Raw genomic sequence first — 13817 nt, forward strand, 5'->3', positions numbered from 1 at the left:
TCAAGCCTTACTGTCATATCCCACCCCCAGGCTGAAATGAGCTTTTCCAAGAGAAAGAAAAAGAGTGCAGACATTCAAGCAGACACCCAACGGCTCTCCAGCATGACCCTTCTCTAAAACACGCTAAGAATCAGCTGCATTGCAGAATTGTTCTGGTTTTACAAACGTGTGGATGGAGATATGCAGTCGCTACTTTTCTTTTCACTGCCTTGTTCCTACAGTGACAAGTAGCTCCAAAATTTTTAAGGATGGAGCTCCCTGTCTTAGGGATTTTATAAAGTTTTACATAGAATATATAGAGAACTGTATTTGTAACTCTTTGTCCTATTTCCCAATCAGAGCCAGGCCAGCTCAATGATGTTCTCCAAAAATTTGAAGCATCAGAGGAAAAAATCGTATGAAATAATATTCATTTTTCTAAATATTCTAGGAACAGGAAAAAGGGAGAAAGAATCTTCTCTCACCTGTGACATCAATCTTGAAGGTCAGTTTCTGGCCAGCAGCCTCACAGGTGTACTCCCCAGCATCTTTCTTCTCCACCTGACCCACCACCAGGCGACGCGATTTGCCCTCCGACTCCACCTTGAACTTCTTGCTCGAGGTGATCAGTTTCCCCTCCTTGTACCATTTCACGTCGGTCTTCTCCTGGGCCACCTCGCAGCTCAGCGTGGTGTTTTCTGATAGTGCAGCTTTCACCTCCTTCTGCACCTTCTCCTTGTTTGTAAACACAATTTCTGGCTCTGAAAAGAGAGAATATCAGAGTGTCTCCATGGTGTGATGTTGCGTGATCCTCATACCATGGGTTACATGTAACACTAGAAACCATGCCTCTGACTTGACAATACGTATCTAGGACTATTGGTAGAACATTCAAACTGCTTCATGGTGAGTTTTTGTGTTTCGTTTTTGGTTTTGAGTGCAGACATTGGGCAGACACCCTACCACTCTTCACTATGACCCTACTCTGAAATCCACTGAGAATCAGCCACATTGCAGAGTTGTTCTGGTTGCACCAACATGTGGGGATGGAGATGTGCAATCAGTACTTTCCTGCTCATGGCCCTGTTCCTACAGAGGTGGGGAGCTCCCAAAGGTTTTCAAGGATGCAGCTTCCTATTTTAAGGGTTTTATAATGTTTTACATAGAAGATATACAATAATATCCATTTTTCTAAATATTCCAGAAATAGGAAGGCTGCACCAAAGAATCTTCTCTCACCCGTGACGTCAATCTTGAAGGTCAGTTTCTGGCCAGCAGCCTCACAGGTGTACTCCCCAGCATCTTTCTTCTCCACCTGACACACCACCAGGCGACGTGATTTGCCCTCCGACTCCACCTTGAACTTCTTGCTTGAGGTGATCAGTTTCCCCTCCTTGTACCATTTCACGTCGGTCTTCTCCTGGGCCACCTCGCAGCTCAGTGTGGTGTTTTCTGATAATGCAGCTTTCACCTCTTTCTTCACCCTCTCCTTGTTGACGAAAGCATCTTCTGCCTCTGGATTTAAAGGTACAGGGGCAGATTTAGAAAATTGATCTTCCACACACCCACCCCTTCCCAAATGCACACATTAGTCTTTGGATTGTGGTGGTGAAAACGAATTTGCCATTCATATTCCCTGCCAACACTGTCAACTGAATGTTAACATTTGAATTACATCAAGTGCTGGTGAAAGGCTCCTTTACTGGTAGTCCAAGACAGCTTAGATGGCTCCAAAGTTGCTTTCATTTCCACCACTGTCATTCTCCAAAACCCACAGAAAAGAAGTTCACATATCCCAATGTCCAGCAGCACACCAGTGGACGCAGTCTCTGAGAAGTCTATTTGCTGTAAGAGGACAAGCATTAAATTGTCCAAACCACCCAAGAGCTGTGATTTGCTTTGCCAGCACAAGCAAAGCTAGTCTTGGAAAACAAACTTTAGGAGCCTATTCTGTGTCTATATCTGTATTTCCCAAACGTTCCAAAGATGCACCGTACCAGAACTATGTTTCTCTAACGAATGAAAATTAGCCAACCCCCATGGTATTCGCTTAGCACTGCGCCACGCCAGAATCCAAAAGCAATCTAATGTATGAACTCCTCAATTTTCTTTAAGTTCATCAAGATCCAACTGACGGATATCAAGGTTAAATCCTGTTCATCCTAATGTCATGGTGAAGTGACCTGGTTTCCTCAGCTACAGCTTCTGACTCCAGTTCTAGTATTTCCTCTTAGTTCACAGAGGCCATAATAAAAAGGTTTCCTCCATAATAAAGAGACACATTATTTAAGGAAGGAGCATTCACAAGAGACCACTTGTGCTCAGAAGATTTTCTATGTCCTTTAATTTCTCCGGCAATTATTGAATTCTCATTTTGCTAACAGTGCATCTCCACCATATTCCCAGGGAAATCCCCCAGTGATCTTCAACCTGCCCTGGGCTTGGGCTACGGAAATCCACTGTGTTCTTAGTTTTCAAAGAAGGGAGACAGATCTAACAGCCTGAACACAACCGCATGAGTAAAGCAGCAGAATTTAAATTCTGGCTCCATCACTGCCTGCTGAGATGGAATTTGCCAAGCCACATAACTTTTCTCTCCTTTGAATTTTTCAGGATGCAAACCAGAGATGCCGCAAATTCACTCACCCGTGACGTCAATCTTGAAGGTCAGTTTCTGGCCAGCGGCCTCGCAGGTGTACTCCCCAGCATCTTTCTTCTCCACCTGACCCACCACCAGGCGACGCGATTTGCCCTCCGACTCCACCTTGAACTTCTTGCTCGCGGTGATCAGTTTCCCCTCCTTGTACCATTTCACATCGGTCTTCTCCTGGGCCACCTCGCAGCTCAGTGTGGTGTTCTCCTTCAGCACTGCCTTCACCTCTTTTTGCACTTTGTCTTTGTGTTCAAACACATCATCTGCAAGATTGGAAAGAAGGAAAAATCTGGAAAGAAGCCCATGAAAATTAAAGCTTTGCCTCCAAGATCACATGGTACTGGGTTTTCAGTGGGAGACTAGCTGGTAGATTACAGTTTAAATAAAGCAGCTGTAAAATTAAAAAGGCTAATAGAGGCAGAGTTAAGCATATGCTTGAGGAAGCACTGGTAGGAACAGCTTGCTGCCAGACAGCACAGTTTCTGTCTGCTGCTCATTTGGGCAGCAAGAAGAACTGCCATGCCTGATCTTTAGGCTTACACCACTTTCCTACACACACTCTGCACGGTCGGTCTATGCGAGCCAAGCAGGATGGGCTCTCCTGGGGAAGCAGGGCAGGTCCTGTTCACTCGCAGGAAAGACTGGGCTGCATATTCACAGAAAACAGGACATACTCCAGGCAGGATCTTTCATTTGCCAGCACTGTCCTTATATTTGGGTCCAAGTAATTTTCAGGAAAAAAACGATAAAGTTTGTGAAATAGATGCATAACGACTGGATTACCTTCACAAAGATTTATGGAGTTGTGTCCTTATAGAACAGCATCACTTCCCAGATATATTCTACAGATCACGTGTTACTAATAGTACAAAATCACAGTCATAAACCAATTTAGGTTAGGAGTGATGTTTGGAGGTAATCCAGTCCCACTTCCCCACTCACAGCAGATAAAATTACATTGAGTTACTCGGGGCCATGTTCCATTGAGTTCTGAATACCTCCAGTGATGGAGGTCCCACAGCCTTAAGGCTCCTCTTCCAGAGCTTGACCTCCCTCATGGTGCAAGTCTTTCCTAATATCTTTTCAGAACCTCCCATGTTCCGACTTGTATACTTTGCCTCTTCTCCTATTGCCATGAATCTTTGAGAAGAACGTGGAGCTGTGGACTCCATATCCTCCCACTAGATGGTTGCAGGCTGCAATAAAAGCTCCCTTTTGCCTTCTCCTCTCCAACCTGAACAAATATGACGTGCTCCAGTCCCCTAATCATCTTGGTTGCCTCCGCTGGAGCTGTGCCAGCAGGATCTTGGATTTCCAGATGTAATAGCTGTCAAATTCTCCAATCAGGCAGACAGACATTGAATTAAAAAAAGTAATTTGATTTTAGGGTGGTTTTTTGTAAGTTCCAAGAACATAATTTTAGAAGCTGGGCATGGGAAATAACCCTGGATATAGGGATCATAAGATGATCTAGTCTAAAGCAAATAGAGGAATTAACAAAAATATCTCTCTAACACACTTATTTGGAACTAAAAAATTGTACAAGTTATGATAACTGATTAAGGAAGAAAAGATAAACAACTTGTTTGAGACTCAATGTGGGACCTGGTATCCTCACACTAAAGTGTTCAGAATCTACATTTTAACTGGTGGAAAAGCAGGAAGGAAAAGATCAGCAAGGCCAGCGAAAAAAAAAAGTGTAACTGCCCTTTAAAATCCTTTAAAAGGTAAAATATAAATAAGGAATGGAGGAAAAGAGAACACTACTGGAAAGCTGTGTCTCTGCGGTCAGGAACTGTAGTAATAAAGCAAGATTTGCCAAAAGTCAGGCTGGATCCGAGCTGATGAAGGAGGTTGAGACACCGAGCAAAGGGTACTCTAGCAGCAGAAATACATGCAGACAAGGGAAGAAGTGGGGCCATGATGCAAAGTGTGTTTCATGTTTTGGAGCTCTTTGTATCACTCTTCTGAAGAAAACAAGCCAGTGTTCCTAGAAAGTGTTCTCCTACAGGATAATTTATTCATTTTGGCTCTTACCCTCACTTTAGGTATTTTTTCCTCATAACCCTTTCAAGCAAGACAGAGGCAAGGAAGATGGGAAACGAAGCACTGGGTACCATTTTCCACCAAAATAACTAGCAGCAAGGACAGAAATGTATGCTTTGATGATTCACCAGCATACACAAACTACTGGCTACTGATGTGAATTCACACTTGAAATTTATATGTTGTGCAATTCCCTCATGAAGTCATATTGGCAAATTCTCTCAGCAAAGCCACGTCTTGTATAGATGTGGTAGAAAAACTCTGTCCCAGTAAAGATGGAAACTACAGATTCTTAGAGTGGAACTACAGACTCCTAAAGCATGGAAGGGTTGTTGTATGCTTGTCTTGTTCTTTCATCATTTTTCTTAATAACCATTCCTGGTCAAAAATCGGGAAAAGAATATCAGCCAAAGTGGACTTTCCTCTTTCTCAAAGCATCCAAACACATGTCCTTAATATTAAACTTTAAGAATAATCACTTAAGTTCTGTTGCAGACCCATATAAGCCAAGGCTGGAAGTAAGTCTATGTCACTAGGAAACTTTACAGATACAGCAAAAAGATGTGTAATCTGATAATCCCTCACCTGTGACATCAATTTTGAAGGTCAGTTTCTGGCCAGCAGCCTCGCAGGTGTACTCCCCAGCATCTTTCTTCTCCACCTGACCCACCACCAGGCGACGCGATTTGCCCTCCGACTCCACCTTGAACTTCTTGCTCGAGGTGATCAGTTTCCCCTCCTTGTACCATTTCACGTCGGTCTTCTCCTGGGCCACCTCGCAGCTCAGCGTGGCGTTTTCTGCTAGTGCAGCTTTCACCTCTTTCTTCACTTTGTCCTTGTTGACAAACGCATCTTCTGCTTCTGTAGGGTGGGAGAAGACATTTCAAAATCACAGGTATACTCACACTGTCCAAAATGTTCACAACAAAATGCTAAATCCTGCTTATGAGACCTTCCTATAGCTCACTTGTTTTGGAATGGTTCCACTCACAGCTAAGATACACTCAGACAGGAAGTGACCCTCTGGACAGCCCGAGGACACCACATCAGCCATTTATGAGCAAAATGAAGAAATGCCCCAGGAGTTAAGGTTCTTCCCATCCCCATGGATCCACAAGAAATATGACTTTTTGTTCCTTAATGTAATGCACATGTAAAGAACCCAATCTCTACTGCCACTGGGACTCCAGTGTAAGCCTTGACCACTCAAGGTACTTCCAGACCTTTTATCCCCCACATATGGGAGTTGACCCTACCTTTATCCATATAAATCCCAACAGAATATGTAAACTCATTTAATTTTTCTTTACTCTGAAGTTACAAAAGAACAGGAACTGCTGAGTGGGATTCAGGTCACAGGTGAATTGGAACATCTCTCCTATGGAGAAAGGCTTAGGGACTTGGGTCTCTTTAGTCTAGAGAAAAGAAGATTGAGGGGGATCTTATTAATGCTTACAAATACTTAATGGGAGGATGCCAGGGGGATGGGAGCAGTCTTTTTTCAGTGGCGCCCAGTGATAGGACGAGGGGTAATGGGCATAAACTTGAACATAGGAAGTTCCATCTTAACATGAGGAGGAACTTCTTTACTTTGAGGGTAGTGGAGCACTGGAACAGGCTGCCCAGAGAGGTGGTGGAGTCTCCCACTCTGGAGACATTCAAAACTCGCCTGGACGCTGTCCTGTGCAACCTGCTGTAGGTGACCCTGCTCTGGCAGGGGGGTTGGACTAGATGATCTCCAGAGGTCCCTTCCAACCCTAACCATTCTGTGATTCTGTGAAGACATCTGCCTGTAGACATCTGTGTGACAATGGATGCACACAAGCTGGTGCCCTGACCTCCCTCACTACTCAATGAACATCTACGCTACACAGACCCTGGAGCCCGGACAGGGACTGATTTTGCTCAGTCATAAAGGGAAGTCCTGGACCTTTCTGTGATGAGGATGAGCATACCCTTACTACAAGAAAGACTTTGAGGTGCTGGAGCGCATCCAGAGAAGGGCAACAAAACTGGTGAGGGGTCTGGAGCACAAGTCTTATGAGGAGTGGCTGAGGGAACTGGGGGTGTTCAGCCTGGAGAAAAGGAGGCTGAGGGGAGACCTTATCGCTCTGTACAACTACCTGAAAGGAGGGTGTAGCGACATAGGGGTTGGTGTCTTCTCCCAAGTAACAGGCAACAGGACATGAGGAAATGGCCTCAAGTTGTGCCAGGGGAGGTTTAGATTAGATATTGGGAAAAACTTCACAGAAAGGGTTATCAAACATTGGAACAGGCTGCCGAGGTAAGTGGTGAAGTCACCATCCCTGGAGATATTTAAGACAGGCAAATGTGGTGCAGAGTTTAGTGGTAACTTGGAAATGATGCGTTAATGGTTGGACTTGATGATTTTAAAGGTTCCTTCCAACCAAAACGATTCTACAATTCTATAATCTCCCACCTGTGACATCAATCTTGAAGGTCAGTTTCTGGCCAGCGGCCTCGCAGGTGTACTCCCCAGCATCTTTCTTCTCCACCTGACACACCACCAGGCGACGCGATTTGCCCTCTGACTCCACCTTGAACTTCTTGCTCGAGGTGATCAGTTTCCCCTCCTTGTACCATTTCACGTCGGTCTTCTCCTGGGCCACCTCGCAGCTCAGCGTGGCGTTTTCTGCTAGTGCAGCTTTCACCTCTTTCTGCACCTTCTTTTTGTTGACAAATGCATCTTCTGCCTCTGAAATAGGGAAACATTTGGGGGGGGGAAGATATAAATAGCTTTCGACAAGAAGATACTACGTGTATTCTGCATAGGTGCTCTACAGGATAATTTCTTGTAAGTCACATTACTTTGCAGTTCTTTTTATCACATAGAACAATGCACCCTCAAAACACAGTCCATATAATTATCATACCTCTCTAACTAGTCTTCACGAACAGCTCCAGCACCTCATTTTCAAATTTCTTATAATGAAGACAAAGATAAATTTCTCCCTTTGTGTCTTTATATTGCTACACCCCACATTTGGAACTAGCCAAATATACCACAGTTATGAGTTGCCACCTTCACTATCATATTATTTACAGGAATTTGCCAGCATCTTAATATTTTGGATTAAGAATGGGAGTTGTTCAGAAGGTATCTTGTAACTCAATTTCAAAAAAATAGTTCTTAATATGGAAAAGTACTTGGCCTACGTTATACATAAAACTGGCCTATAAAATTTGAATATATTTTTTTTTTTCCATGAAAATCTAATTTTTCAGAAAACTGGCCGTAAGGAATCTTCTCTTAACACAAGCAACAAGACCGAAGTGTTTAAAGTCACTTTCTTCCACAGCACTACTTAGAACTTCCATCTCAACAAGTGCAGTTGGCATCAAAAGAATACCTTGTGTAATTAGTGGTTAGTTATATGCATTGAAAAGATTCAGCTGTCACCTTGCTAAGTAGGACTGACTGATAAATTGCATCTTTTATCAATTACTTTAATGATTGTTTTACCTGGTTCTCCTTTTACCAGCAACTGGCGTGGTCACCGTTAGCTTTTATATTAGTGTACATGTGAGATGTGGGAGGACAGGTAGACTCTAAATAAATGGGCTTCTGCTTTTTTCCCCCCACTGATTTACCTTAAGAAATAACTGCATAAGAAGTGTAAAATATTTCTGGTATGCCTACGTGATTGACATCACACAGCAACAACCGCCCAGCATTTAGCACAGGCTGCCTTTGCCTATTTGGGTCCCAGGTACGTACTTGAGCGTTGAAGTCCATGATTTCACTGCTAGAGAAGCAAAAGCTCCAAAGATAAACACTGGACTAGCAAGTGTATTGCGTTGCCACTGACCTTCAGTTGCAGCGCAAGCATGGAAGATAATTCATCCACCCAGCTTCAAGCACCTGGGTTACCTGGTTAAGGTGACCTGGGAGGTTCCTGGTTTTCCCTGGCAGTGATGGTGAACCCCTTCATGGAATCACAGCATGGTCAGAGTTGGACCTTCAGAGATCACCTAGTCCAAGCCCCCTGCTAAAGCAGGGTCACCCAGAGCAGGTTGCACAGGAAAGCATCCAGGAGGGTTTTGAATATCTCCAGAGAAGGAGACTCCACAGCCTCTCTGGGCAGCCTGTGCCAGTGCTCTGCCATCCCCAAAGGAAAGAAGCTTTTCCTCATGTTGAGATGCCATTTCCTGTGTTCCAGTTTATGCCCATTGCCCCTTGTCCTGTCACTGGGCACCACTGAAAAGAGCCTGGACCCATCCTCTTGGCACCCGCCCTTTAGATATTGATCAGCATTGACGAGATCCCCTCTCACTCTTCTCTTCTCCAGGCTGAACAGACCCAGGGCTGTCATCCTTTCCTCATCAGAGAGATGCTCCAGTCCCCTGAGTATCTTCATAGCCCTCTGCTGGAATCTCTCCAGTAGTGGGGAGCCCAGAACTGGACACAGTACTCCAGATGTGGCCTCACCAGGGCAGAGCAGAGCGAGGAGGATGACCTCCCTTGACCTGCTGGCCACACTCTTTTTAATGCACCCCAGGAGACCATTGGCCTTCTTGGCCACCAGGGCACATTGCACTTCCATAACCTGTCCTTCTGCCTTCCTCCACCTCAGTGACTCCCTGCAGCCTCCTAGTGCCATCCTTTACTCCTCCTTGATGACTTTCTCCTCTGCATACCATCTCAGTCATGTCTGTACTCTGAGTGGCAGCAGCTGCCTGGGAGGACAAGGAGCAGGGGTAAGTTCAGGTCAAGTTCCTACACTGCTGACCACGGCACTACACGCAATCCTGGGATCCACAGCACAGGCTTGGATCAATATTGCACAGTCCATGGAAAGAGAGAGATCCTACAGGGAGCAAGCCGAAGCAGGAACCCAGCTTACACACTCTAAATTTGAGCTCCTCTGTTTATATTGGCTGTAGAAGGCGGGTAAGGGGGTGTCATTAACGTTTCGTTAACAAGGCAGCAGACATGGTGTACGCTGGGCGATGCAGAGCTCCTCAAAGGCACACGTCAGCCCACTTGCAGGTTAAGCAGCGCTTTAATAGCTAGAAGAGCTCAAGCACACACCACGGTTTGCATTCAAAACCGGTTGCAAAAATACAAATGTTTCAACTTCCATCTACAACTTGGATTGTGAACAAGCAGAGTGCGCTACACAAACGAGTTACAAACCATTTTGTGTAAATGGGTTCTGTATTTAAAATTTTAAGTTAACAGGGCAGGAATATTCCACATGCTCGCTTGTCCTCTGCATTCTTGCCCTTTAATATCAAACATTTTTATAGTAATAGAAAATGTGACCAAATCTTTTAATCAGCTTACGAAGTGATTTACGTCAGCCAGTAATTTGTCTTAGAAACTTATTTTGAAGTTAAACAAGTACTCCGATGACATTTCCAACCTCAGCTGCAGTTGGTTAGCGATGTTGCATTGGAACTGAGGAAAACCTTTTTCAGGACACGGAGGTTTGGTCCCCTATAAATAAGGATTTGACTGCATACCATGAATCTTGAAATAATGAGATTGAAGAGTCAGCTCTTTTGGCTACACGTCTAGCCCAGTCCCAAGGTCTGCAGCACCTGGTTCCGTTAATACTAAGCCAAAAAGCCATAGCTGCATCACAATACTCAACACTGAGCATCTAACCTTCAAGCTGTCCTTAAATAGGGACGGTTTTGTGCTACGAGCAGAGCCCTGGAGTACAGGAACCCTGAAAACCTTTCCGAGTGCAATGGTAACAGGATAAATTAAGACTCAGAAAGCCACTGCACTTTGGGATAATCTAGTAAGATGAGGATTTCTGCAGCGAAAGAGCCAACCACTCAGAGTACTCATAATCCCTCCTGACTTTCACACTAGATCATTTTCCCGTGAGTGCAGGACTTGCTTGTCATGTTACAGTTGTACACAGGAGAAATACAGCAACGGTAGCTAGGCAAGCACTCTCCGCTTACAACAGAGAGGGAAAGGTGTTACATTACCCTGTGCAGCCCTGAAGTCATCCGGTTTGAGAGAGAACTGAAAACCTTTGGTTTCTGAGGCAGACAGCTAAGAATAGCCCTCAGCTAGAGAAATTCAAGTGTAAAAGCACTAAACTTCTGCGTTTTCTCTGCAGTAATGTATGAACTGATTTCAGCAGCTGAGCATGAATTTGGTTTATACCAATCCGTGCCGTGGTCTTTCTGTCAAGGTCCATGTGCTATTTTCTCTGAAAGACGCCTCTGGAATCTAGCTTTACTGTGATCCATCCATCATTGAAACTGGCAGTTCCCCGAGCAAAAAGCATGAGCTACATAATTTATGAAGAAGAGCCGAAGTGCCCCAACTCACACCCTGTGTGCCTCACGCAGAGTGGAGACACATAACAGCTGATGGCTTACAATATATGCTATCGGGAACAGCAAAGCTTTATGCTACAGCAGCAGTTGTACATAGAAGACAGAGGGAGCAGGATGCCCCAAGACAGTGGGAGAGCAGTAAAGACTGCAACCTTTCCAACGGAACAGCACGCGAGCTATGCCCAGCAAGGACTTCAGGTCTCCAGCAGGAAAGTCAATAGACTCCCAACGCAGTTGCTCTGCCACATAACTGATTAAATGCCAGACCTCTGCCAGCATTATGGTCCCAGTAAGTTTGACGCCGTAAGAAAGCAGAGGAGAAAACAGATTCCTTGTTCTGATCAGCTCAGAATGTGAGGCAAGAAGTGTAATGTTAACAGAGAGGGATTTGGCTGCAAAGACAGCGAAGCATTATGGATATGAAGAAAGCAAAACCAAACCCTTTCTTACCATCCAATTCAGAAATGATCACCCAGAATGCAGCTGACACATCCATGGCTGCCTAGAGCTCGAGATAAAATTTACTGGACCTCTTGCAAAATATACTGAGACCAAAGAAATCTCCAGTGTAGTCAGAGTGAAAGAAGAGACTCAGTATTGAATCAGGTTGTTAAGGAGAAAAACGCAAATATAAATAAACATTCCAAGACTCCTGACTGATCGTTACAGTTGTAGAACTTGAAATGAGCCGTCATCTGAAATTTTTAGGACAATGTGCTACCATTTACTCCCAAACCTTCTCAATGCAGCCACAATAAAGTAGGGATTGTATAAACACTACTGTTTAAATACCGCTTGGTAGGCAAGCATTTGCACCACTTCTCATCGCTTTACAAATCACAGCTGCTAATGAAAGATGTCGTAGGGAAAGAGCTGGATGAAAAGTTGTTAAATACAAATCATAATTCGAGTTGCACATATCTGTGTCTATTTCTGTTCATCACCCACAAAAGTTTCAGGGTGCACGGAGTTATGAGGCTGTGTTCACACATATGTCTGCACAGTCAGACTGTGAAGTGATTTCCTGGTTTAGAGGAGGACACGTAGAGGAAAGATGAATTGAAGGGGGAAGAAAACTGAGACTTTTGTGAATGACTAGCAATTGTTGAGGAGGAATAGCAACACTGATGATCAAATTGGAAGAGGTCCTTTAGCACAGTCCCCAATAACAAGAACTCTTGATTTGCTATTGGAGCCTAAGGAACCGAACAGGGAGTTGAGGAGCTGATATGAGGATACCTACAGGTAACCAGTAGATGTACCCAGCCCTACATAACCTTGCTGAAATGGTACTTTCTGATGTTGGTCTAACAGCATTTCTAATATTTTGACAGAGAAAACAGGAGAAGACACCCAGACACAAAGAAAAGGCAATGAAATATAAACCAAAAAATGTCTCCCACCTGTGACATCAATCTTGAAGGTCAGTTTCTGGCCAGCGGCCTCGCAGGTGTACTCCCCAGCATCTTTCTTCTCCACCTGACACACCACCAGGCGACGCGATTTGCCCTCCGACTCCACCTTGAATTTCTTGCTCGAGGTGATCAGTTTCCCCTCCTTGTACCATTTCACGTCGGTCTTCTCCTGGGCCACCTCGCAGCTCAGTGTGGCGTTTTCTGCTAGTGCAGCTTTCACCTCTTTCTTCACTTTGTCCTTGTTGACAAATGCATCCTCTGCTTCTGTAGGGTGGGAGAAACCATATAGAAACCACATATATGTTCGCTCTGCCCAAAGTGTGCAAACCCAAATGAAAAACATGACAAATTCCACAGCTCTGTTATTTCGGAATGGTCACCCCTACAACAAAGGTACACTCAGATGGGACGTGACCCTCTGGACAGCCTGGGGACAACACATCAGCCATTTCTGAGCAAACTGAACCATTGCCCCAGGAGTTAAGGTTCTTCCCATCTCCACAAGAAATCAGACTTTTTCTTCCACAATGTAATGCACAAATAATGTCCCCATCTCATCTGCCACTGGGATCCTTATGTAAGCCTTGCCCAATTTAGGTAGTTCTTGAGCATACCCATTTTCCTGCTTCTTCTGGACCTATTTTCTCACACATCTCAGAGCTGATCTTACCTTTTCCCATACAAATCACAACAGCATGTTTAAACTTGTCTATTTTTTCTTTACTTGGAAATCAGAAAACAGAAGGACTGCTGAGTGGGATTCAGGTCACAGATGAAGACATCTGCCTGTAGACGTTTGTGTGACAATGGATGCACACAAGCTGGTGTCCTGACCTCCCTCACTAGTCAATGAACATCTACGCTACACAGACCCTGGAGCCTGGACAGGGATTGATTTTGCTCTGTTATAAAGGGAAGTCCTGGACCTTTCTGTGATGAGAACGAACAGATCTCCCACCTGTGACAACAATCTTGAAGGTCAATTTCTGGCCAGCAGCCTCGCAGGTGTACTCCCCAGCATCTTTCTTCTCCACCTGACCCACCACCAGGCGACGCGATTTGCCCTCCGACTCCAGCTTGAACTTCTTGCTCGAGGTGATCAGTTTCCCCTCCTTGTACCATTTCACGTCGGTCTTCTCCTGGGCCACCTCGCAGCTCAGCGTGGCGTTCTCTGATAGTGCAGCTTTCACTTCTTTCTGCACCTTCTCCTTGTTTGTAAACACGTCTTCTGTCTCTGTAAGAAAGCCACAATAGTCACACATAGCTTTTTGCAGTTGTCTCCTCCAGTGCTTAATCAAGTTCCCCTATTTCACTATACATGCCCCTGACAGGTACTATCATGATGGCCCATTAAGACATGAAAGCAATTTCATCTCTATTTTGCTGATTGGAGGTGAATA

At 44.7% G+C, this 13817-nt stretch overlaps 1 protein-coding gene across 1 annotated transcript in view; it reads right to left on the minus strand.

The window, feature by feature from the left end:
• Nucleotides 1-13817, minus strand: part of OBSCN (obscurin, cytoskeletal calmodulin and titin-interacting RhoGEF) — a 202611-nt gene that overhangs the window by 159357 nt on the left and 29437 nt on the right. Inside the window, exons 10-16 of the mRNA XM_009880514.1 lie at nucleotides 13376-13651; nucleotides 12406-12681; nucleotides 7119-7394; nucleotides 5264-5539; nucleotides 2626-2895; nucleotides 1219-1494; nucleotides 465-740 (exon numbers count right to left, since the gene is read on the minus strand). Coding sequence (XP_009878816.1) covers nucleotides 465-740; nucleotides 1219-1494; nucleotides 2626-2895; nucleotides 5264-5539; nucleotides 7119-7394; nucleotides 12406-12681; nucleotides 13376-13651 — 1926 coding nt within the window. The remainder of the gene's footprint in view (nucleotides 1-464; nucleotides 741-1218; nucleotides 1495-2625; nucleotides 2896-5263; nucleotides 5540-7118; nucleotides 7395-12405; nucleotides 12682-13375; nucleotides 13652-13817) is intronic.

Source organism: Charadrius vociferus, unplaced genomic scaffold, assembly GCF_000708025.1.
Source record: "Charadrius vociferus isolate BGI_N301 unplaced genomic scaffold, ASM70802v2 scaffold12, whole genome shotgun sequence".
NCBI lineage: Eukaryota > Metazoa > Chordata > Aves > Charadriiformes > Charadriidae > Charadrius > Charadrius vociferus.